The sequence below is a fragment of the Hibiscus syriacus genome, unplaced genomic scaffold (genome assembly GCF_006381635.1).
Source record: "Hibiscus syriacus cultivar Baekdansim isolate YM2019G1 unplaced genomic scaffold, ASM638163v2 tig00111432_pilon, whole genome shotgun sequence".
NCBI lineage: Eukaryota > Viridiplantae > Streptophyta > Magnoliopsida > Malvales > Malvaceae > Hibiscus > Hibiscus syriacus.
Window position 1 is genome coordinate 146,487 of NW_024063091.1, and position 24,307 is coordinate 170,793.

The window sequence follows — 24,307 nt, forward strand, 5'->3', positions numbered from 1 at the left end:
AAGATTTTTCAACTTGTAATATTATACAAATATATAATAAGGACAATTTGGTCAAATATACATTTCAATAATCTTTTATTCCTTTAACTAAACACAGTAATCTTACATTCCTGTTAAACCAACCAAACACAAAATATAATATTCCCAGTAATTCTATTCCCTGATAATCTTATATTCCCACTATAAATTTTACATTTCGTTAACCAAACACACCCTAACGTTTTAATATTGAACTCTGATCCTTCACGTTCTTTATGCTTTATCTCAGACTTTTTTTAATCAAAATTTCCGCTTTCTCTGTGTTTTTAAGGGGTTGTATGAGATTTTAGTGAAAAAGACTCAAAAACATTATAAAAAAGTTGCTTCCTTTCTTCTACTAAAGACCTCCTTTTCCTCGTTCTAACAACACTTTTCTTTGTGTAAAGGGTAATGCTTCTTGCCCTTCATAGTTCCAAAAACATCAAAATATTTATGTGAAAAAATGAGCGGTGGAGATCCAGCTTTCAAGCTCTTTGGAAGGAAGATTCCTGTGCCTGATTCTCAGATTCATGTTGGGGTGAGCTAAGCTTTTACATACAAATTCAAAGTTTATTCCTTTTATTGGTTTTGATGGTTTGTTTTCCTTATTGTTTCTGCTTATGCTTTTCATATTTTCTCAGTGAAGTTAATTACCCATTTCTGCTGTTGTTGCTTTTGTTGGGAAAGTTTTGAGTTTCTTCAAGCTGTGTTATGGTTTCAAAGTTGAAGTTTTTCAGCTTCAATATTCACCTGTCTTGATCGGAAGCTTCTATTGAGTTGAAGTTGGAATGATTTTTGTTTGCTTTAATGGTATATGAATGAGTAAATGAATAATGAAATGGTTTCTCTTTTGATATTTTAAATGCTTTTTTTGGGGGTTTTAAATGAACTAAAGAAAGCCATAAATTTCGCAAAAAAGTGGGGTCAAGTTTTGCTTTGGATGCTCCGGCAAGTAAGCACATACAAATTATGTTTAGTTCTTTTAATCATTTAATTGTCTCTTTTTTTTTCATTTGTTGAAAACTTTTGGATGATTTTGGCAGTAGAGATTATATGTTTATCAGGAAATTTTCTAAAACATGTATATGTGTGTTGTGAAAGGTTTTCATTTTCAGAAATGAAGATACAATTAGATTGGAACTCGGATTATTTCTTTTGGACCATCTTTTCCTGAATTTTGAATAAAAAAGTCAACTTTTTGATGATAATTTTATTCTATTTTATTGTGTTTGGTTGATGGGAAAAAGTAGTTTAGTAGAAGCTCTTCATTGCTTGTACCATTGCATAAAGTGATGTAATTATGGCAACCATACTTTCTAGCTTTTTGCCAGTCAAACTTCTTGCAAGATTTCTGTTTCAACATTCATCTTTTGAGTTTGGTCAAGAAGCAACTTTTTTTTGCATTAATTTATTTACGATTTGATGAATGGGTTTAATGACTGCTAATTGTTATGTTTGTGCTTTGTTGAAGTTGAATCTTTCATTATGGTTGAAAATGAGATGGGCTATTTTGGTTCTGAATTTCAGGATTCGAGTAGTGATGTATCGAACCCCCAGTCCGAAACGTCTCACGCGAATGCATCTGGGGAGCGGGGTAAGTTTGTTATGGTAGAACATGATAAGGAAGAATGCCAAGCTTCTATGAAATCGAATGAGATACCGATGAACACTAAGGTGAAAGAGGAACTAGTAGAGACAAATAGTACAGATCAAGAGAAAGCTTTTAAGAGACCGGACAAGATCCTTCCATGTCCACGATGCAACAGCTTCGACACGAAATTCTGTTACTTCAATAACTACAACGTTAACCAACCTCGGCACTTCTGCAAGAACTGCCAAAGATATTGGACAGCTGGTGGAACGATGAGGAATGTTCCTATAGGTTCTGGGCGGAGGAAGAACAAGCACTTGGCTTCTCAGTACCGTCAGATAATAGTTTCTTCTGGCGGAGTACCGGTGACTCAGATAGACGCCCCCGACTCAGCAACTCAACAACTTCTTTCTCCTGGCGAAACTACAACTTCCATGGGAAATGGAACAATTTTAAAATTTGGTGCAGAAGCACCTCTTTGTCAATCCATGGAGACTGTGCTTAGCCTTGGAGACCAGAGTAAATGCGTTGAGACGGGCACAGTCAGTTGTGGAGAAATACGAGGACACTCGTGTGGGTCTTGCATGATGCCTTGCAGTGTACAGGGGAGTGAATTACCCGGAAATGTAATGCCGAAAGAGCAAATAGGTCTGGCAGGACTGAATGAGCCGAACACAATGCATCTACCAAAGTGCTACCCTCTTCCTCCTTGTATTTTCCCTTGGAATCAGGGACCAAATTATGCAGCACCAACTGCTTCCGGTCAGTGTTATTCAGAACGTATGGATGCACCAAACAGCACTACTTTGAATGCGATTCAATGGTGTCCTGCACCAATGGTGGCCATTCCGGGCTTTTGCCCACCAAACGGTCCATTACAGTTTGTGCCTGCTTATTGGGGTTGTGTGCCTGTATGGGCTCCTGGAGGAGGAAATGTCTCAACCAAGGGTTGCCTATCTTCATCATCCTCTACTAGCAACAGTTGCGGCTTGGGAAATGGCTTACCGACCCTAGGCAAACATTTCAGAGAAGCAAATTCTGTCGAAGGGGAGCAATCGGAGAAGTGCATTCTGGTTCCGAAAATACTAAGAATCGACGATCCTAGTGAAGCTTCAAGGAGTCCTATATGGGCTACATTAGGTATTAAACAGGGCGAGAAGGATCCTTTATGTGGAGGTAAAATCTTCAACGCCTTCGAATCTAGAGTAGACGGCAAAGATCATCTAGCAGATGGCAGTCATATCTTGGAAGCAAACCCCGCAGCCCTTTCTCGTTTGCATACATTTCAAGAGAGCACTTAAGCGTCCTCACGTAATATTTGCTCTGGACTCTTGGCGTTTAATATGCTACGAGCCTATCAAAGTCCACAAATTGCATCAGTTCAAAGCTCAGAGGAAGCAAAACTGCGCCGGTTATCGACAAGACAGGTTAGGCAATGTATCCATTCTTTACTTTTGAGAGTTGTGTAAATAGAAGACAGTGATCGAGTCGTGTTCGCTTCATTTCGCGCGCTTTGCAGTCTCTTTTGATGTGATTCGAGAAAGATGAGTGGATTGTGGTTTGGTTTTTCGTATATTTGAATCGTGTTAGGCTAAATGGCCGTTTGGTGTTAGTTTTCTTCTGAAAATATTGTATACAATATCCTCCAGTTTTGAAGATGGATGATGTAAAGAAAGTAAAGTAAATGTGAGGCTCTCTTTTATTCCTTTATTTAGTGTTTTTATAGTAAATCAAATGCACTTCATCACGGAAGTCTCTATTTCTTCATGTAGGCAGACCATATTGTCTTCCTTCACACTTTTTCTTGCTCATCCTTTTTACTTGATAACTTTGGATATTTTTAAGAATAAAATATGAAAAATGTATGATCAAACGGTATAAATTCAAAATACCACAAATAATTAAAACAAGAATATCAAAATTACCCTCCAATATTTATCAAAATAATCATTTTGATCCCTTTTTTTTTTTAATATTTTGGCCCTACTGATGTTTCATTTTAAGACAAAATAACCTTTAATATTTAATTGAATAGTCATTTTGACATTTATATTTTTTTTTCTGGAGTATTTTGACTCTTAACATTTCATTTTAAGGTAAAAGACTCATAATTTAGAACATTAATCGTTAACTAATGATTTTCATCTATAAAACATATATTTTTGTTCTAAAATGAAACGCTAAGGTTAAAAGACTTAAAAAACGACTAAAATGAGTATTTAATCAAACCTTAAGGTGTGTTTGGTTGGGAGAATGTGAGATTTTCATGGGAATGAAATTCACATTCCCCCGTTTGGTTGGCCGGTAATGTCATTTCCGGTAATTTTACATTACCAATAGTGGATTTTTTTGGGTATATTACCGGGAATGTCATTACCTCTCTTTCTTTAGGTATTGTTGGATTACCGACGTTTTATATTAAAATACCATTAAAAAAATTTCTTTCAAATATATCCTTATTATGTTATTGAATAATAAAAATTCTATGAAGGTTAAATTACAAATTTATCCTTAAACTATTTTAGATTTACAAAAAAAAATCTATAATTAAAATTTTATATGAAGTTCAGATGTTAAAATAAAATTTTACCCTTTCATTAAACCGTTTTATATTTTCAATTTTGTAAAAAAAATTATATGAATTTTATGAATTTAAATTTTTAAAAAATATATATAAATATTTTTTAACTTGTTAAAAAAACAAATATATAATAAAAACAATTTGGTCAAATATGCATTCCAATAATCTTTTATTCCTTTAACCAAATATAGTAATCTTACATTCCTGTTAAACCAACCAAACACAAAATACAACATTCTCAGCAATTCTATTCCCTGATAATCTTTTATTCTTACTGATAATCTTACATTCCATGAATCAAACGTACCCTAAGTGTATTTTTCGATATTATGACCTAAAAAACAATAAGAACGTGATCCATATTCCCGAAAACCAAAATTTAGAAACTAAAATATTTTTCATTGATAAAAAGCAGTTGTAAAAGGTTTGCTCAACCCCGGAAAGAAGGGCTCATTTTGAAAGATTGTATTTGTATACAATTCTTTTTCCTTTTTGTGTGTGAAGATCGGATTCAACACGCCAGGAGAAAATCCTTCCTTTATGACTCATTTCCCAAGGAAGATGGCAATAAATCCATATAGAAAGTCATAATCATAATCATAATCATTCTAAAGAACAAATAAAGGAGAGGATAAATGTATATATAATCTCAAATAAAAAGATAAAATTCTTTAATAGCGTTTGAAAATGTAAATTTAATGATAAAAATTAGTTAAAAAATTATAGTAATAGTTTTTTTTAAATAATTTAAGACATATCTATTTAAAATTCTTTTAACTTATAACAATGCTATTTCACCCGTCGAATATAAATTATTTAGAAAAAATAACACTCTTTTCATTTTTTAGACTACCTAATAAGGTTAAACTATAATAGTTTAGAAGTTGTACATTATTAAATGAAATTGATTCAAAAGGTTAAAGCTATATCCTTATTCTTTATAACTTGTGTCAATTTTATTGGTCAATCCAATTTTTTATTCTTTAATTTTATTTAACCGATGACGGCACCGATTTTGATGTTGTTTGTCGGTTATCTTTTTTTTTTAATTTTTAATAAGAATAATTATGACTTTTTTATGACATGTTCTTTGTCTTTATGGCAAGTTTATCTCTGTCTTTGTTCTTCAACTTTGGTAGCTTACCGTTTTTTGTCGTTGTTTTATTTTATTTTTTTCTCAGGGTTGGATTTAACATCGTCACGACTGATCAAGATGACACTTATTTGTTATTAAGATGATCTTCCTTCTTTGGGCCCTCGAATTGATTTGGATACATGTTTTGCATTCGTAAATAGTTTTCTCACGTCGCTTGACTCTGATTTGTCAGTGGCCTTCAGTAGCTTCATCCCTTTTTACGGTTCGTTTGCCGATAAAGTCAGATTTGTTTGTATCGTTATTTTGTTCGAGCATTGGTTATATTTTTTAATATTTTTTTGGTCATTGTGTGATCTAGATGGCTAGTTTTTATGTTAATGGTTATAAGAAAATGTCCTAACTATAATTTGTTTACGTTTACGTTTACGTTATACTTTTAAATCTTCATTGTAATTTTTTATGTTTTCTATTTTTAATAGGCTTTCCAAAAATAGAAAAAGAAAAAACTAATCCTTGCTTTTAAAATTTTGAAAACAAGAAGGGAATGAAAATGTTTCCAATGGAAAAAGCATTGATAACTTTGTCAATAATCACACACTTTTTATTTTGAATTCAAGTAAACAAAGGGAAATTTACAAAGAAAAAGGTTCAAAGGTTCCCCTTTTCTTTTCAGGTATGCGGTGTTATGTCTGAAACAATACCTCATCTTTAATTTTTCTCTTCATAAAACTTGACTATTTTTAAAAAAAATAATAATAAAAAATAATTTCAATATTTTTATGTAACAATAAAATGCATTAGTTTTTGTTTGTAGTTTAAAGAAGGAAAACTTACAAAAAAAATTATTGAGGAAAAATATTGTTAAAATACAATTTACAATTTGGTTCAATGTTTTTATAAATTATCTTTATTGTTATATTAATTTAAGTTATACTTAAAATTATCATTTATATAAAAGAAAATAGAGGATTATTAAAATTTATTTATTTTTATAAAATTAATACAATGAAATGATGAAATAATTATGATTTGATGTACAAGTTATATAAAATTAAGCAACAAATATTCGTGAAGTATCTCTGTCTGGATGAGTGATAAGTATCGTAGTGTTGATGTTTGTTTAGTACGATTCAATCCAAATCTTGGTAATTTGATATAACTTCGGAATACTGCAAATTATCGCTTTACCTTTTATTGGATTAAGTTACTAAGAATTCTTCAAGGATCAAAATATCCAAAATGCCCTTGATAGCCTGTACGATGGAATCACTCCTATTATATTTGAATCTTAAATAATCATAATATAAAAATTTCTGAATACCTCTCAGATGCACCCGAGTCCTAAATGATCCTGAAACATTAATTTCTAAATGTTTGATGAGATTCGTTAGTAATCGAACCTTTTAATAGGGACCTTATCTGAAATCTGATTAAATCTACAAAAGTTTCATGTCCCCCTCCTCAGAACTTTTAAGTCCCTCTGAAGAATATATGGACCCTCTGGTGTGTTCTTGCACGCTATATAACTGTTTTTCATGCTTCGAAATACGACTGTTTTATCTGTTCTTATTTTTGGAAGACTTATCTTATGAAAATTATGATATTTGATTTACTGATTACAACCATGTTTAATTGATATATATTATGGTTTATGATTTTACTGAGAAATATAAATATGTCTGATACTATTGGTTACCATATGAAATTGTTTTATTGGGATATAGTCTGTGTAAGATTCTAAAGTATAGAGGTTCACTCTGATCAAGTTGATAATTTCATACATCAACAAAAATATATTGTCATGGTCGGAGAAGAGAAGGAACAAATTGAGGGAGATTGGGAATTCAAAAAGAAGGGTTAGGGATTAGATCGAAAGAATTGTGAAATTTCACCTGGCTAGCACGTAGGGAGCACGAGGAAGTTAAGTCACAATCAACGGGATTATCAAATGAAGGGAAACAGGCCCAAGTGGAAGAGCCCAAGCCATCTGCAACGGTGGTAAATCAATTAGTAGCCTATGACTGCCAGCTGGAAAGTTTTCTTTTCTGAAATCTCTTCTCCGCTCTTCTCTCTTTGCTCGAGTCCATAACACAAATTCAGAAGATGGAGTTAGAGAGTGTAATGTGCTCCAACAAAATAAAAAATAGTAGTTAATTCCATAACATTGGTATTAGGAGCCTCAAGTCCTGACACATTGAATCTGGTATGCCAAAGAAGAAGTAGACGATGGCTGAATCTGCTGAACTATCTGCGATTCAGAAGCAGATTTAGGAGTTAGCCACATTAGTTAAGCAAACAACCGATGACTGAAACCCTCCTAAATGGTGGGTAAACCAGGATGATCGCATTTTTAATTTGGACAATCAGTATCTGAAGGAGATCAAGCACCAACTCCTTCCAACTTGAAAGCAGTGGGAAAGAAAACTGTCCAGGCAATAGTTATAAATGATAAGTCTAGATTTTCATATAAAATAGATGAGCCTGGAATTTTGAAATCCAAGCCTACTGAGTATCCTACCATGCAAACAAATATGAGGTTGGGTAATCAAATAGGGGAAAACAGTGGAATGCATCAGAACTTAAACAGTCAAGAGGAAGATAGAAGGGGAATAGGAGGTTCTCTTAACAGTGCAGGTTCTATTTTACAAAGACAAAATCAAAATACCTTTCTTTGATGGGGTTAACCCAAGGGGTTGGGTCCAAAATTGTCTCAAGTATTTTTTTACCTCTGTGGAGTCTCGAATGAGCAGAAAGGTTAAAGTAGCTACAATGTATTTAACAGGTAGAGCTGAAATTGATTTGATGGTTATATTATGTACAAGCATAGGGTCCATTAGCATGAGTTTGAGGCAGATCTATGCCATAGATTCAAAGATAGGTCATTCCCTAATATCATCGAGGAATTTTTAGCTAATTAATACATAAGGGCACTGTGGATGAATACCAGGATAGATTTGAGGAACTAAAGCCATATATGTTGCTGCAAAATCCTACCTTGGGCGTGAATTTCTTTGTCTCTACTTTTGACATGTCTTATTTATGTTGTTTTAAAAAATTCACGTTTTAATTACTTGTGTTGTCAATTCAAAACATTTTGGTCACTAAGTTGTTAGCTTTCGTCATATTGATGGAGTGGTACTCTAGTAAAAAGAGTTACATCACTACAGCAAAAATAGTTTTTAGCGGCGGATGTACCGGCGTTTTTACTGAAAACGCCGGTAATTGTTTATATATAGCGGCGTTTTTGAACAAACGCCGCAAAATACTATACTTTAGTGGCGTTTTTATAAAAACGCCGCTAAAGAATCGTAATGTAGTGGCGTTTTTATACAAACGCCGCTATAAACTAGTATTTTAGTGGCGTTTTTATACAAACGCTGCTATAGACACGTACTTTTGTGGCGTTTTAATACCAAACGACGCTATAGACTCATACTTTAGTGGCATTTTTACACAAACGCCGCTATAGACACGTACTTTTGTGGCGTTTTAATACCAAACGCCGCTATAGACACGTACTTTTGTGGCGTTTTAATACCAAACGCCGCTATAGATTCGTACTTTAGTGGCGTTTTTACACAAACGCCGCTATAGACACGTACTTTTGTGGCGTTTTAATAACAAACGCCGCTATAGACTCGTACTTTAGTGGCGTTTTAATACCAAACGCCGCAATTATCATATAACCTAGTGGCGTTTACGTAAAAAAACGTTGCTACTGAAAACTACTTTAACATATCGAAACAAAACCCTAATTTCATAGATTCAGTCTGGGCATCGAAATATATCTCCCCTCCCTTTTATCTCTTCGCATCCACTCTGATCCTTTGATCCTTCGACCTCCATTGTTCGATCCATCTTCCCCTTACATTCAACCCAGATATCTCCATTCTTTTCATTCCCCTCTTTCATTGCTTTTAGACATCTCTCTCTTCCATTTCTCTCTGCAGGCACAAGACGCAACAATGGCTTCCAAATTTTTGCAGCTCTATGGTAAAATTCGGCTTTTAAATTCCTTCAGAAACCGTTTATTTCGTATTTCTTGAGTTTATTTACTTCTAGTTTTGATAGTCTACGATTATAATATCAGCAACAGTGATGTGAGTTTTGAGTTTAAAATAATAATAATAATTATGGCATTATTATAATATGATTAGGAATGCATTACAACTTTACCAATGTAGAAATGTTTTAGTTTCATTTGATTGTACTAGGACTAGTAGGACAAGTGTAGAATGTTTTGTTCAATCATTTGATTGTTAATAGAAATCCAAGTGGGTATCAGAAACTAGTTCTAGTTTAAATTTATTGTAGACACATGTCCTTGTACTGATGGTCCAAGTTAAAATCTCTTGGATTAATGGGTTATTTTCTAATACTCTTAGGTTCGGTGGTTGGGAGATGATTGGTTTCTTTACTTGAAGTAAGGTTTCGAATAGATGAGAATATAAGCTTCATCTTAAATATCCTTTTAATTTTTGCTTCTAATCTTGTTTATTTGCTTCAATTTTTGATTTTATTTCCATATTTGAGTTCTTTCTCAGATATTTTATCTTGTTAACCATCAAGCCTTTTTTTGCAGGTCTCTCTGGATCTTGTGAAAAGTTTATATGCAAAGTTTATTGATTGGGATTCTGAGATGATAGATTATGAGACTGGTATTCCTTCACATGCAACGAAGTAAGTATTTTTTCCAAGAAATCAATTAGTTGGAGTGCCCTTCTTAGTATACAAAGCTGGTAGCTAAGTTGATGTCACTCAAACTGAACATTATCTGTTCAAATGTTTGAGTCTTGTATGACTTGGCACACTTAACTCTCCTTTTGTTTATCTTTCTCCCTTTTGTTTTACTTTTCACAACTCTTACCTCTCTCTCTTTTTCCTTACTATATTATTAAGTTTATTTTTACAACTAAAACTTTGTTATATAGGAGTTGTTTTTTAAAAGAATTATATGCAATTATTTAGCTACATGGTTGGATTCTGCCATAGATTTGAGTGAATGTATATATTTGATAAAATTGGTTTGTTTTTATGTGGCAGCACAGCAATAAGTGAGGACCTTGGACAAGTTGAGTACATAATGACTGACAAAACTGGAACACTAACTGAAAATAGAATGATCTTTAGAAGATGCTGCATTAATGGCGTTTTCTATGGAAATGAGAGTGGTGATGCGCTGAAAGGTTCGTTATCTATTTTTCACCTTCTTGCTCATTACCTAATCTTTTCTCATTGAATCCATTTTTAGGTTCATATTCTCATTGAATCCATTTTTTAGGTTTTCATTTCTGTTGAATGAAATTGTCTTGCTTGAAATAATCAGGGACAGTTTGACTTTTTATATCTTGCTAATGAAAGCTGATATTTTATAATTGAGGGGGTCCAAAATTGAGAATGGAGTTTAATAAGTTATTTTGCCCGTGGGCCGTAAATTCTATGTTTAAGATGAGAATACAAATTTCATCTTTAACATCCTTATTTTGCTTCAAGTTCATAGCTCTTGTAAATTCTGATTTATCATTTCAAATAGTCTTTAATAAGTTAATTTTTATGGTTTTAGTTTTTATTCTTGGAAATAACATAATGACTTGAAGCAAATTGCATGCTTTTAGATAAATGAGCTCAGTATTCTTAATATTTTATGATTCTTATTTTGCTAGAAATAGTTTGAAATTCATTCGGAGGATCTTTAAATCAGTTAGAGTTTCTTTTGGTTTCCAAATATTGAAGACATTTTCATGTAAACTATGATTATGACTGATTTTGCCACGGGTGCACAGATGATAAGCTGCTTAATGCTGTTGCTGGTAGCTCTCTTGACGTTATTCAATTTGTCACAGTTATGGCTATATGTAATATTGTTATTCCTATAAAGAGGTGATTTTATCTTCTATCTTGGTAGAATCTTTTAGCTGCAATTTAGAGATAGATCATAACAGTGTCATAACTTTGTTCTTAATTTCAAAAATTCTGTTGCATACATTTGCTAATACATATCATCCTGACCTGTTTTTATCATCTGTAGCAAAACCGGAGCCATCTTGTACAAGGCACAATCTCAGGATGAAGATGCTCTTGTTAATGCTGCTGCTCAATTGCATATGGTTTATGCCAATAAGAATGCAAATATTCTAGGTAAAAATCCATCCCTTTTTGATGTAAAGAAGTTGATCGCTAGGATGATTATTTATGGTTTCCTGTATTAAATACCGTACAGAGATCAGGTTCAATGGTTCAATAATTAAGTATGAACTATTGGAAATTTTGGAGTTCACTTCTGATAGGAAAAGAATGTCAGTGGTTGTTAAAGATTGCCAGAACGGAAAAATTTTACTTTTGTCAAAAGGTGCAGATGGAGCAATTCTCCCTTATGCTTATGATGGTAATGTTTTTTTTTAATCTTTTGCTCATCATGTTATTATTTTTAACTTCAATCTATTTGTTTGATGGTTGATTTCATTGGCAGTTAGATTCTTGTTTGTCTGCATGATTTAATTTTTTGATGATTGTTGTACCTATGTGCACGGATCGCCTTTTTTCTTTGAGGAATATCTTTGGCTTACTGGCATAAATAACTGTTGCTATCCTGCCTTGAACAATGACCATGTGCATCGATTCGAGGATGGGGTGTTGGAGGTTTGGATCTTGTAGTTAAGTCCATGTTAACCTATATATTTGTTTCAACTTCAAGTCTCATTCTTGTCATTTCATTTTCATGAACTTATTTTTTAGGTTTGGAATTTCTTTAATATCCTTTTTGGGACCTCATTCTAATCAGAGAAGTACTTACTAAATTTAGAAGCTAAAAGGTTTCTTATGGTGGCTTCTGTTGTTTCTGTCTTTATCACAGGTTATCTCCATTATGGGTCTTGATGCTGTTGGGCTATTACTTTATACATTTATGGGACTTTAACTGTTTTCCTAGTTGATTTCCCCCCGCTTTTGTATATAATTTCTGGATCATGCATCGAGAATCATAAACTTGCCTTACCCCTCATCATGCTGGCTTGCTAATATATTATATTTTTAATGATTGGAAAGTTTTTGTGGGGCTTGTAATGTATTAAGATTCACCGATATAAGTTCTTGTTATTGCATGTTAGAAAAGGTAATTTTTAAAAGGACAATAGATATTAGTGACTGAATCGGTTGGTTTTCTATATGATATAATCATTACCTTTTCAGGGCAACAAACAAGAACATTTATTGAAGTGGTAGAACAATATGCTCAATTGGGGCTACGTACTTTATGCTTAGCTTGGCGTGAATTGAAAGAAGATGAGTATCAAGAGTGGTCTTTGATGTTCAAAGAGGCTAGTAGCACATTAGTTGACAGGGAGGTGAAGTACTATCTAATGATCTTTTTGTGTTCTCCATTTGTTTATGTTTTACCTTATTGCACACTTTTGGTCAAGTTTGGTGATGAGTGACTCAGTTCCTCTTATCAACACATTCTGCAGTGGAGGATTGCTGAGGTTTGCCAAAGATTAGAACATGAGTTTGAGGTTCTTGGAGTCACTGCAATAGAAGACTGTCTACAGGTGAAGTTGAGCTATTAAATCCAACTTGCATATAAAACCTTTTTCATTTATATTTAAGTCAAATATACATTATATCCATGGAATGTATTTTGGATGTTAACATTTGTCCCTTTATTTTATTTTTAATTGTTTTAGGATGGTGTACCTGAAACAATTGAAACACTCAGGAAAGCAGGAATAAATTTTTGGATGCTGACCGGAGACAAGCAGAATACTGCCATAGAGATCGCCCTTTCTTGCAATTTTATTTCCCCTGGTAGGTTAACCATTTACATAAATTTCAATTCATTGTGTGAATTACATGTTCGGCTGTTTATGTTGTTTCAAATATCTAGGTCAATTGGAAGGACTAGTTTTCATGGTTCCTAAATGTTTGAAACTATGCTACTTGTATGATTTGTTGCTTGGATTGAACAAATACATTTATTCAAGTTCTCATTTCTTGCATCTCTCTACATGCCTGCAAATACTTCGTGTTGTTGACTGCTGGGACTGACCATGCAGAAATGTGTTGTTAACTTTTTTAACGTAAGATATAATGGATTTTCATATAAACTGGTGATTTATTTGGATATGAAGCTAGAGATCGGGTTTGCATTGCCATGGATGAGGCCTTTTCAAGTGGCATGCCAATTGGAGTAAGACCTCATGAAGCAAAATATCTGTGCAAGAAATGACAGGACGATACTAGATCTGCATCATTGTTTTCCCATATAAATCTGGATTTATCTCTTTGAATTTAAGCGCCTCATTGTGACGAAGAGTTTTGAAGAATGTGTAAGATTAGAAACAAAATATCTTAGATATTATTGTTTATTATAGTTAATAATGTTGAACTACATTATATTTTACGTTAATGTAAACTTTGATTTATTATTATGGATTTCATTTTTCTTGTTATGGATTTTAAGTTTGTTGTTATCGATGTCAAGTTTATTGGAAAATGCTACAGGTTAAATTTGGGTAATAAAAGAGTAGAAAACAACATTTGACAAATTAGTTTTAATTTGCAAAATCAATTTCTTTTAGCTATAAAAAGGTAATTAGCGGCGTTTGTATCTTAAAACGCCGCTATATACCAGATCTTTTGCGGTGTTTGTGGGAAAAACGCCACTAAATATCAAGACCTATTGCGGCATTTGTGGACAAAACGCCGCTAAATATCAACACCTATTGCGGCGTTTGTGGAAAAAACGCCGCTAAATCTCAACACATATTGCGGCGTTTGTTGGAAAAAGCCACCAAATATCAACACCTATTGCGGCGTTTGTTGGACAAACGCCGCTATATATCGTTACCTATTGCGGTGTTTTTTGTTACCAAACGCCGCAAACTTTAGCGACGCTATTTGCAGCGGCGCTTTTTGCGGCGTTTGTTATAGCGTCGCATGTGTTTTTTGCGGCGCTTAAAAACGCCGCTATAGGTATAAAAAAACACCGCAAATGTACAGTTTTGCTGTAGTGCATCTTAACTTAAACCCTAAATTTTAGACAAATAAAATAATAATTTAACCCTTGAAGTTTAAATAAAATATTTATTTGACCAATAAATCAAGTTAAAGTCTTCGCCACCGGCAGTCAATTATCACTGCCATCGGTCGTCATCGATTACCATCACTGACTGTTGACCGTTATCAACTAAATAGATTTAGAGAAACAGATCAAAACTTGCGTGCATGTGTTATGGATGAGTGTTCACTTTATGCATATGTGCATATATTTATCATGAGCTCTCGCTCAAGTTCTCACCTTTTATCTTCATAAAATAATAGAACAATATGTTTGATAATATTTAAGATGTTTTAATAATAAAAAATATCGTGTTTGATCATGTTTCTGTAATTTATTAATAAATAATATTTGTATCTTCTACCAATTTTTATATTACTTTCTTGCTAAATTTTCGTGTACTATTTTCCCAGTCAGAATTCAAATATTTGCTCATTAGGTCTTTACGTTTGCATTGATAAACTAATCCAGATAATCGATATGACAGATTTTTTTATAATTTAGTGTGATCATAAGGTAGTATTTAATTAAAAAATTCTTAGTTAATTGATAACATATACACTCTGTAAAAGGGTTACACGCACCTATATCTACTAATATTAAAGTATTAGAAAATAAATTTGTAGTAAACTCATAACATGGGGAAAATTTGTATAATTTTGATCAACCAACATACATTTTCCCCAATAAATACACATGCTGAAACAAATATGAAGGGGGGGGGGGGGAATTGTTGAGTTATTCTCTCTTTGGAAGGGGGGGAAATTGTTGAGTTATTCTCTCTTTGGAATACAAATTAGTTTGATTTGACATTCAAAACATTCTTAAAATTGACCCATTTAAAGTGTATAGCAAGCATGAAGATTTAAATGATGGAACACAGATAGACCCCCGTTCTCTGATTTTAACATTCAATTTTGTGGCCCTGCCTTAACCACACATGTCAAACCTAAAACTTTAAGAGAGCTTTGCGGGGAAAAAAACATTACTAATCAGAATATTTTTTTTTCGAAATTATATTCTTACGTTTTGTTAATATTTTTTTTGTTAAAATAGTAAAAATATCATTGACTCTAAATTCTTATGCATTAGATAATTCACATCACTTTTGACAATAATAGTTCTAGATTAATGAATTTTTTTGGCTTAGTGTCTAAATAAGTGCACAAATTATACCGTTTGTGTCAAATATATGTTTATATTATTTTTTGATTCATTCAGGTGCCTAGTTACAAACGTTACTTTTTTAGGTGCTCGTAATATCAACGACATTAGTTTTTTGCGTTAAGTGACACATGTCACAATCTGGTAATTTTAAAAATTTTATTTAAAATTAAAAAAATAAAATTATATTTTTATAAAAAAGAGCCCAAATTTTGAAAATCTTAAAAAATAACACAAAGCTTTAAAAACTTTTATTCCACTCCTTATCTCTTCCTTCCTCACCGTCGCAGCACTCCTCCACCACTGCAAGATGTAATCGGGGTTGGTCGTCCCCCATATTCGATGCAAAGAATGAATACAAAGGAGTCTTCCCTATTTTCCATTTACGAACAACAAATACGCAAATACAATAACACAATCAGATTTTTTTCTTTGAGAGAAAGAAAGACGATAGAAACATCGAATAGGGATTCGAAAGAAAGGTATTCGGCCATTCTTAATTTCCAGCAACCATTCTTTTTTTCATTGGATTAAACAGAGTAGAAAAGAGAGTACAAGGTGAGGGTTTAGTTACCTTGTTAGGTTCGGGATCTCTTGATTTCGGTGGCATCGGAGAGTTTATTGCGAGGGTCGAAGCTTTGATATCGCCGGAGTCGGGAGTAGGGTGAAGCGTCGGATGTAGTTTAGAGGACTGAGAGCTTTTGGGTGGTTAGGATTTCTCAAAGTCTCGGTTGGGGGAAATGGAGAGGGTAGAAAACTTTAGGTCTTGCTGTGATTTTCTTGGTTTTCCCGTCCTCCTCTTGCGATGACCGGAAAATGGGAAGTGCTGTTGGATTTCAACCGTCGAGCGGTGGCCATGCTCTTGTAAAGTTTTTAGCATAGTGATGGAGAAGTGAGACAGTGACCGTGCATGGGAATAGGGAACTCGGGAGTGTTGTCGATGAAGCTTTTTTATTCATCCTTCACCACCCTTATAAGTTGTTTTTGGAGAGGGGAAACGGCGACGAGGGGTTGTCGGGATGGGTCGATGGTTCGACAGCGGCGATACCAACAATGGAAGAGATAAGGAGTGGAATAAATGTTTTTAAAGTTTTGTGTTGTTTTTAAACGTTTTCAAAAATTTTGGGCTCTTTTTTTATAAAAATATAATTTTATTTTTTTAATTTTAAATAAAACTTTGAAAATTATCAGATTATAACACGTGTCACTTAACGGGAAAAACTAACACCGCTGACGGTTCGGACATTTAAAAAGGTAACGTTTGTAACGTTAGACACATGGATTGGCCAAAAAATAATGTAGGCGATATAGTTTAGGCACTTATTTGGGCATTAAGCCAATTTTTTTATAATGATCTTTTTCACTCAAAATTATAAATATAATAATAATATACAAAGATTTTAATTTAGTAAAAATATTAATAAATTTGAGTATTTAAAATTATTTTATATTTTTAATATTCATTATATTAATTATTTATAAATTTTTAGGTAAAAAATAATATGACTATAAAAATATAATTATTTAAAATAATCTATACTTTAAGTTATTAAAAAATAGATCTTATATATTGAAAATTAATATCTGTCCACTTGAGAACATAATATTATTTTTTTCATATAATATTTTATATAAAAAAATATGATGCTTATGAAAATTATTTAAAAATATAAATTTAAAGCACTAATTATATATTAAATATATTTTTTCTCAAAAGTAAGATAGAAGTTAAATAGTCTAACAATTAAAATATTTATAATTTAATATTAAAATTTAACTTAAAAAACATATATTACAAGAATAATTTGGTAAAACATATAGTCAAATAATATTATATTTCTCTAACTAAATACTATATAATTTTATATTATTGTATAAATTAAACAAGATATTCTCAAAAATAATTTTATATTATGCTAACCAAACACTTCTAAACAAACAAAATAAGATTCATGGCATTGACGGTTACCAGTAGGAGAACATGTAAAACAAGGTCAAACATAACCATCATAAATACAGTTATGAAAGCTCATGAAAAGATGGTCAGATTCATTCATCTGAGTTAATCAGTCATTCAAACAGAAAACCAAGCTTTGACTCATCTCCTATGAATCCCATAAACACGAGAGAAAGACAAGGTCTGCTAACTCAGCTAGCAGCCATTGCTTGGATAATTCCAAAACTAAAGCAAATAAAACAAGTTTGAAGTTTTATTTATTTATTATATAAAATTTATTGAACTATAGAAACAAAGACTACGGAGATGATGAGATTACTGCAGAAGCACCCAGGTTTCATCTGCCTAAGTTTGTCCTACTCCAAGAAAATCAATGAATTCCATGTTTTTGATCCCATTCACACTTTCCCTAGACATGGAATGGTTGTTGGTCTTATTGGTGCCCACTGATTCAGCTGCTGAAACTTCCGAGTCTGATGAGATTGCAAATTGGTCCACACCATTGGCCACTCCCATTGGTCTTGGCACATGAAACTTGTCAAAATCCCCATTTCCCTTTGTACTGGATGAATCTGCTGTAGAAAAACAACATTTACTTTCAAGATAAGATGAAAAAAAAGTAACTGATCAGTGATCATTATAACTTTTGATTGAAAAAAAAGGAGAAAAAGTAAGATACCCTTTTGGTGAGCTTGTCCAAAACTGGTGAAAAATTTAGCTGATGAGGGAGTTAGTGAGAGGTCAGTGCAAGTAGAAGCAGATTCATCAATGTTGCTTGAGATTGTTGATTCATCACTCCAAGCATTGGTTTGAACAGAAGAAGAAGAAGAAGCATAAGACTTTTCTCCTTATATAAAAGGTTGATTGTTCCCTATGTTTCCTAGCCATGATAACATGCCAATGGTTCTTTACAGCATTATCAGTCCTTCCAGGGAAAATTCTAGCAATTATTGCCCATTTGTTCCCATACAGCTTATGCGCAGCTAACAATCCCTCCTCTTCATCATCAGTAAAAGCTCTCCTGTTAATTTTTGGATCTAGCTGGTTAAACCATCTTAATCTACAACTCTTCCCTGCCAAATTGATTTAATCAAACAGATTCAAAGCATTGCTAAATATCAATCTAAAAAAAAGGGGGACCTGCTAAAAAAGTTTGGTGTTACCTGATCTTCCTTCAAGATGTTCAGCAATCAAGTTCCAGTTTTGAGGACCTTGTTGGGCTACAAGCTCCTTTAACTTAGCATCCTCAGTTGATCTCCAATGGCCTCTAGAACAAAGCTTGGAGTGGCCATTTTTGCTACCGCTAGAGTTAAAACTAGTTTCATTTTCAACAACACCTGAATTCAAAGACAAATAATTTTTTCCAGCACCCAAAAACCCATCTTTTACATCTCCCATGCTTTCTAATGGTTCAAAGCTCAAACCTTTGTTGCTTTGTTCCGCTAGAGAGTTCGGAATCTGAAACCCCATTGAAGAATCTGTTGAATCTATCCCCACAGGAGGAAAAATAGGAGGAGGAGGAGCTAAAAAGTTAAGCTCTTTACTCATTGTCACTAAAAACCAGGATAAACCCAGAAAAGAAGAAGCAAAGAAGGAAGAAGCTAGCTAACCATAACAAGGTTTAAAAGGCGAGGCTTTGAGTTCACTGGTTTCTCCATCAAATAGTATTGTATTTAAAAGAACAAGGGCAGGGGAAGTGGGTGCAACTGGAGAACCGCTCGTGTGGGTATTTGGTTTAAAAAAGTGTTGGTATTGACGTTGCCTGAGCCTCACTTTCCCTTTCTCATCGGACTTTGGACCAAAACCTGAATCTGTTTGTCTCTTTCTCCAACACCCTTTTGCTTTTCTCCATCAATCAAAAAAAAAAAAAAATCCACACAAAAGCGGCATTCTTAAATGAAAAACTCTCTTTAATTATTAAAAAAAATAACTTTTGTATAAAAATGGTTAGAAAAATAATATCTAAACTGGGCGATTTTACCTAAAATCACCCTAACAATAAATAATTACCTGTAAGGTATCGTTTCGTCAAATTTTATCAATTTAATATCATTTTTGATAAGGCGCGGATCGTGGGGTTTCGTCCGAGTTGACGCCACGTCATGAAAGACGCGAATGGTCATCTGTGCCTTATCCGAGCTGGCGCCACATCATACGAGCTGGCGCCATGTCAGGATAGGCGCGGATCACCATTTGACCTTTCTGGGATTTAGACACGCGTTACCATCCACGCCTCTCAATTATTTTCAACCGTTCACACATCCCACATTAATTACCCCATCCGGCCAAACCTCTCCCATTTCCATATAAATACCCACTCCCTTCTTCATTCTAACACACATCAAATTCTCTCTCAAACACTCTCAAAGCCAAACCCTCTTAAAGCTCAAATCTTGTCAAATTCTATTAAGAAGGTAAAATATTTTACTATATTATAATAAATTAATAATTTATTATTTTATTAAAATTTATTATATTAACTTTTATTATTTTTGTAGTTATAAAATGGAAGGCGGTTTGTCACGTTTAGATGGATTTCATATCTCGAGGCATTTTGTTGATATGATAACAATTTTAAATTTATTTTAATTTTAATTATTGTTAATAATTTATTTATTTAATTTTTTAGTATTAGTTTATATTTTAATTTTTATAATATTTATTAAATTAGGAGAGAGACCGTATTATAGATCCTTCATTCGTAATCTTAAGTTAGAGATATCAATCCGTGTATGGTCATATTTAGTCAAGGCTGGATTCGGGTACGTAGCAAGATACGAAGTGCACTGTAACCTAGAATCCAACTTGATTTCTGCATTGGTTGAGCGGTGGAGATCGGAGACACACACATTCCATCTTTCGTGCGGAGAGTGCACAATTACGTTAGATGATGTTTCTATGCATTTGGGGCTTCTGGAAGATGGAGATGTGCTTTCAGGGGTGGCTTACGGTTATTGCATTCATTGTGCCAGGAGTATCTTAGAGGTGACCCACCTAATTTCAACGGTGGTCGAATTCCATTAAATTGGTTGGATTCAACTTTGAAGCATTTAAGTAGCGATGCCTCGGATGAGCAGGTTAAAATGTATGCATGGGCTTGCATACTACAACTGATAGGAGGGCTCCTGATGCTGGACAAATCGCGCAACCAAGTTCACTGCATGTGGTTGCGTCACCTCACCGATTCTTATCAGGCTGGCACATTGAGTTAGGGCTGGGCAGTTTTGGCATTTCTCTATAGGGAAATGTGTCGAGCTACTGACTAAAGAAAAAAACTATCGGCGGATGTCTCTTTCTGCTGCAATCTTGGGTGTGGTATTGCATGCCCTTTTTATGTCCGGTGGTGAAAAACTCGTTGGTCTTCCTACTTTATTGAGGTAATTACAATACTAAGTTCATATATTTATAATTTTATTTAGTATATATAAAAATTATTTAATTGAATAGGTGATCTACTGCAAGGAAAGATCATCGGGATTTACTTGATGAATTAAAAGAAATTAGGTTACTCATTGATCAAAAGGCTGGCACAGAGGTGTGTATTTAAATAACAAAATGTATTTTTAATTATCATTATATAATTAGATTATTATTTTGATAAAAATTATATATATTTGTTTTAGTTTGAATGGGCTCCTTATTGTACTAAAGAGATGAGGATTTGTATCCCACACGACTTAAGAGACCCATTAGATGTCTGGATGGCGGTGGTCCCTTTAATATGTTATGCGATTGTCGAGTGGCATCCCACTGATCGCGTGCTCTGGCAATTTGGTTTTGTACAATCTATTCAGAAACACCTAAAAATATCGACGATTTGCATAGCATTGATCGACGTAGTAAAAAGAAGTCAAATGGTTACTAAAGCACTATGAGTGGGTAATGATATGAAAGGATCAACGTGGGTGCATTCCCCATACATAACCTATTTATATAGACCATTTGATGGTTGCAGATAGTTATTACGAGTGGTTCAACAGGAACGAGAAACTGTTTCTACTTTCCGATGAAACATAAGGCGGGAGCATTCATCGACGTCGACAAAGACTTCCACCATCTCAACATCATCGTCCCCCAACTCATGAACGGAGAGCAGGTGCTTCCGATTCATCCTCAGCTATAGCATCGAAACCTTCACAGCAGCTACCGTCTACAACACTGTACATTCAACAGTTGTTTCATATGGCACCTCAACCATATCTGATGCCGCACCACCATTTCCATACCAGATGCCGCCATCGCCACAGAGTTATATGACCCCTCCTAGCGTATATTATAGTCCCATGTTTGTAGATGGGGTTTATATGTTGAATATTTAGAGGGTGAAGCTTCACCATCGATGGCCGCCACATAGACACCTACCGTACAGTTTTTGTACTCATCGATGTCGGTCTTTTCGCGTTTTCACAGTTTTCTATGAGCGGTGGGATAGTCTGTCATACACCTCCAGGGTCCTTATTATATGGATGTGCTACATCGTCATTCGTCCCTCATTAACAAAATGTATCTGCTCATGATGATGATGATGACAGTGAGGAGTCAAAACAAGTTATACGAAGAAATCCTCCTCGAGACAGACAACCACCACTCTGCGAAACACATTCATGATGCAAGCATCGATAGATTCATACATTTAATTATTTTTGTATTTATTTTTTTATTTACCAACAATTTTAAATTTTTATTTAATTATTTACCTTTTATTACTTAATTTATTTTATTTTTTAAAATTTTTATTACTTAATTGTTCAAATATTTTTATTATTTAGTGTTTTTTTTTAATTTTTTGTTGTATCATTTTTTGTTTAATTAATCGGTGATGCTCAAATGACATTAACTGAAAGTAAATGAAAATTAAATTACATAAACTTATATTTTGATAAACAACAACTACATCAAGCACAGCATCAACGGTTACTTGATGACAAAAGAGATGGACATTTTTTCCTAGTGTGTCCTAGGTTTCTACAATGCCCATATATTTTGTTTTCTCTGGACTTTTCCTAAATATCCATATCACAATGAATTCGAGTGAATTTTGGACGACCGGGCTCCCTCAATAAGGACGAATCTGGTACAATAGGAAGCCAATTCTGAACCTCATTAGTGTTTTTCTCATTACCTATGGGGGAACTCAAATTCATATACCTTAAATACTTATGAAAGTAGGTATACGAGATCCAAAAAACGGTTATAGTCCTTGATGGGTATGCCAGCAAGATGCTATGACATGAGAGCATGGATATTTCAGAGCTTGAAAAAACCCACAGTCGCGCCATCTGTCTAGTAGATTAACTCTGCATGAGTTAGCTTGAATCCCTTGAAGAGGTCGCGAGATCTCTCTGACACGAAATAATTCATGGGTTCTAGAGAAGCTTGTTACAGACATTCCATTTGATGCATCAATTCTTTTTTGTAGATCTGTAATTAATCTAGGGTGATACACATGACCGTTTTGCATCCAAGTTTGAGCTTGTCCCTGAGCTTGGAAAAAAGCGCTCCCAAAAGAAAATATGTCATTTTTACCAATGCCGTTACTAGTAAATGACGTGCCCCATTTAAGGTCGAATTTATAGCCTCAGCCAAGTTGGTCGTCATGTGTCCATATCAATATCCACCATCATATGCATTTGTCCACATTTATTTATTGATGAGGCTGATGTAATCGTATAATTCCTCGTTCTTTCCTCGCAACTCTTAAAGCATGAACTCAAATGTTTGAGGTTGTAGTTCGTAACTTGAGCATCAAATGTAGAACTTACTAACTTTTTTCCATAAAAAATGAAAATGATTGACAAATAAAAAATAACATTTTGACATACCCATGCACACAAGTAATTGGCGCTCATTATTCTTCTTAAACCTTCCATGATAGTTTGCAGCAATGTGTCAGATACAGTACCGATGTTAGACATAGGGTGGTTGCCACAATGGACCTAAAGAATCTATTGATGCTTTGATCTCAGCCCTGCGATCTGAAATGACACAAAATTTTTCCCTTGTGATAACATATAAGCATAAGTTTATGAGAAAAAAGGCCCAAGAATCTGTATCTTCTTCTTCAATAAGGGCAAAAGCAACTGAAGTATGTTGCGATTACCATCTTGGACAGCTAATAGTAAAACTATTCGTCCACCCAGAGTCACCGCAGTTCATCATAGACTCTGATGATGATGATGTAAATGAAGTTGCCAAAAATACGGTACAGACTGAACCTCTAGCAGACATGTATGAAGCTGACTATGGTGCAATATACATGCCAGAATTTGTGGATATGCATAATGTTGGTGACTATGGATTTAACTCATCAGTCAATGATGATAAGTTATATAAAGGAATGGAGTTTTCATGCAAAGAAGAAGCGATGATGACAATTAAGAATTACAATATTTGTAACTCTGTTCAATCCAGAGTCGACCGCTCTACCACACCGAAAAGTATGTATGCCACTGTATCCAACATGATAACGGATGCAATCGGATGGTTCGCGTATCGAATAAAAAAAGGAAAAACAATATATAAGAACTAACGATATACAAAGGTCCTTAAACATGTTGTGTTGGAGGGATCACACATTGCACCATAGTCAGCTTCATACATGATTGCTGGAGGTTTAGTGTGTATCGTATTTATGGGAACTTCATCTACTTCATCATCATCAGAGTCTATGTTGAACTGCGGTGATTCTGGGTGGACGAATAGTCCAGTCTCAGCACTATCCACATCTAGCTTACGAAGAGGTTCTTCTGGTGGAGATGAGGGTTCCTCCACACTGTCAACATTTAGGTTAAACAAGATGGTAGTTGCATGCCTTCCCCTTGAACTTGAAGGTATTTCAACATTGAGGT

At 33.9% G+C, this 24,307-nt stretch overlaps 2 protein-coding genes and 1 pseudogene across 2 annotated transcripts; 2 read left to right on the forward strand and 1 right to left on the reverse strand.

Annotated features, from left to right (window-relative positions):
• Nucleotides 1–364: 364 nt before the first annotated feature.
• LOC120163242 (cyclic dof factor 3-like) lies at nucleotides 365–3,272 on the forward strand. Its single transcript, XM_039173221.1, has 2 exons — nucleotides 365–556; nucleotides 1,546–3,272. Exons 1-2 carry the CDS (start codon nucleotides 482–484, stop codon nucleotides 2,908–2,910), a joined length of 1,440 nt encoding a protein of 479 aa, XP_039029152.1. The 5' UTR covers nucleotides 365–481; the 3' UTR covers nucleotides 2,911–3,272.
• A 4,316-nt stretch (nucleotides 3,273–7,588) lies between these two features.
• On the forward strand, nucleotides 7,589–13,507 carry LOC120163244 (phospholipid-transporting ATPase 2-like). Its single transcript, XM_039173222.1, has 12 exons — nucleotides 7,589–7,610; nucleotides 7,654–7,920; nucleotides 9,237–9,279; nucleotides 9,856–9,966; nucleotides 10,330–10,472; nucleotides 11,070–11,166; nucleotides 11,315–11,424; nucleotides 11,507–11,671; nucleotides 12,475–12,629; nucleotides 12,750–12,830; nucleotides 12,966–13,086; nucleotides 13,410–13,507. The coding sequence occupies exons 1-12, from the start codon at nucleotides 7,589–7,591 to the stop codon at nucleotides 13,505–13,507; spliced, it is 1,413 nt and encodes a 470-aa protein (XP_039029153.1).
• Nucleotides 13,508–17,771: 4,264 nt separating this feature from the next.
• On the reverse strand, nucleotides 17,772–19,063 carry LOC120163238 (annotated as a pseudogene).
• Nucleotides 19,064–24,307: the final 5,244 nt, after the last annotated feature.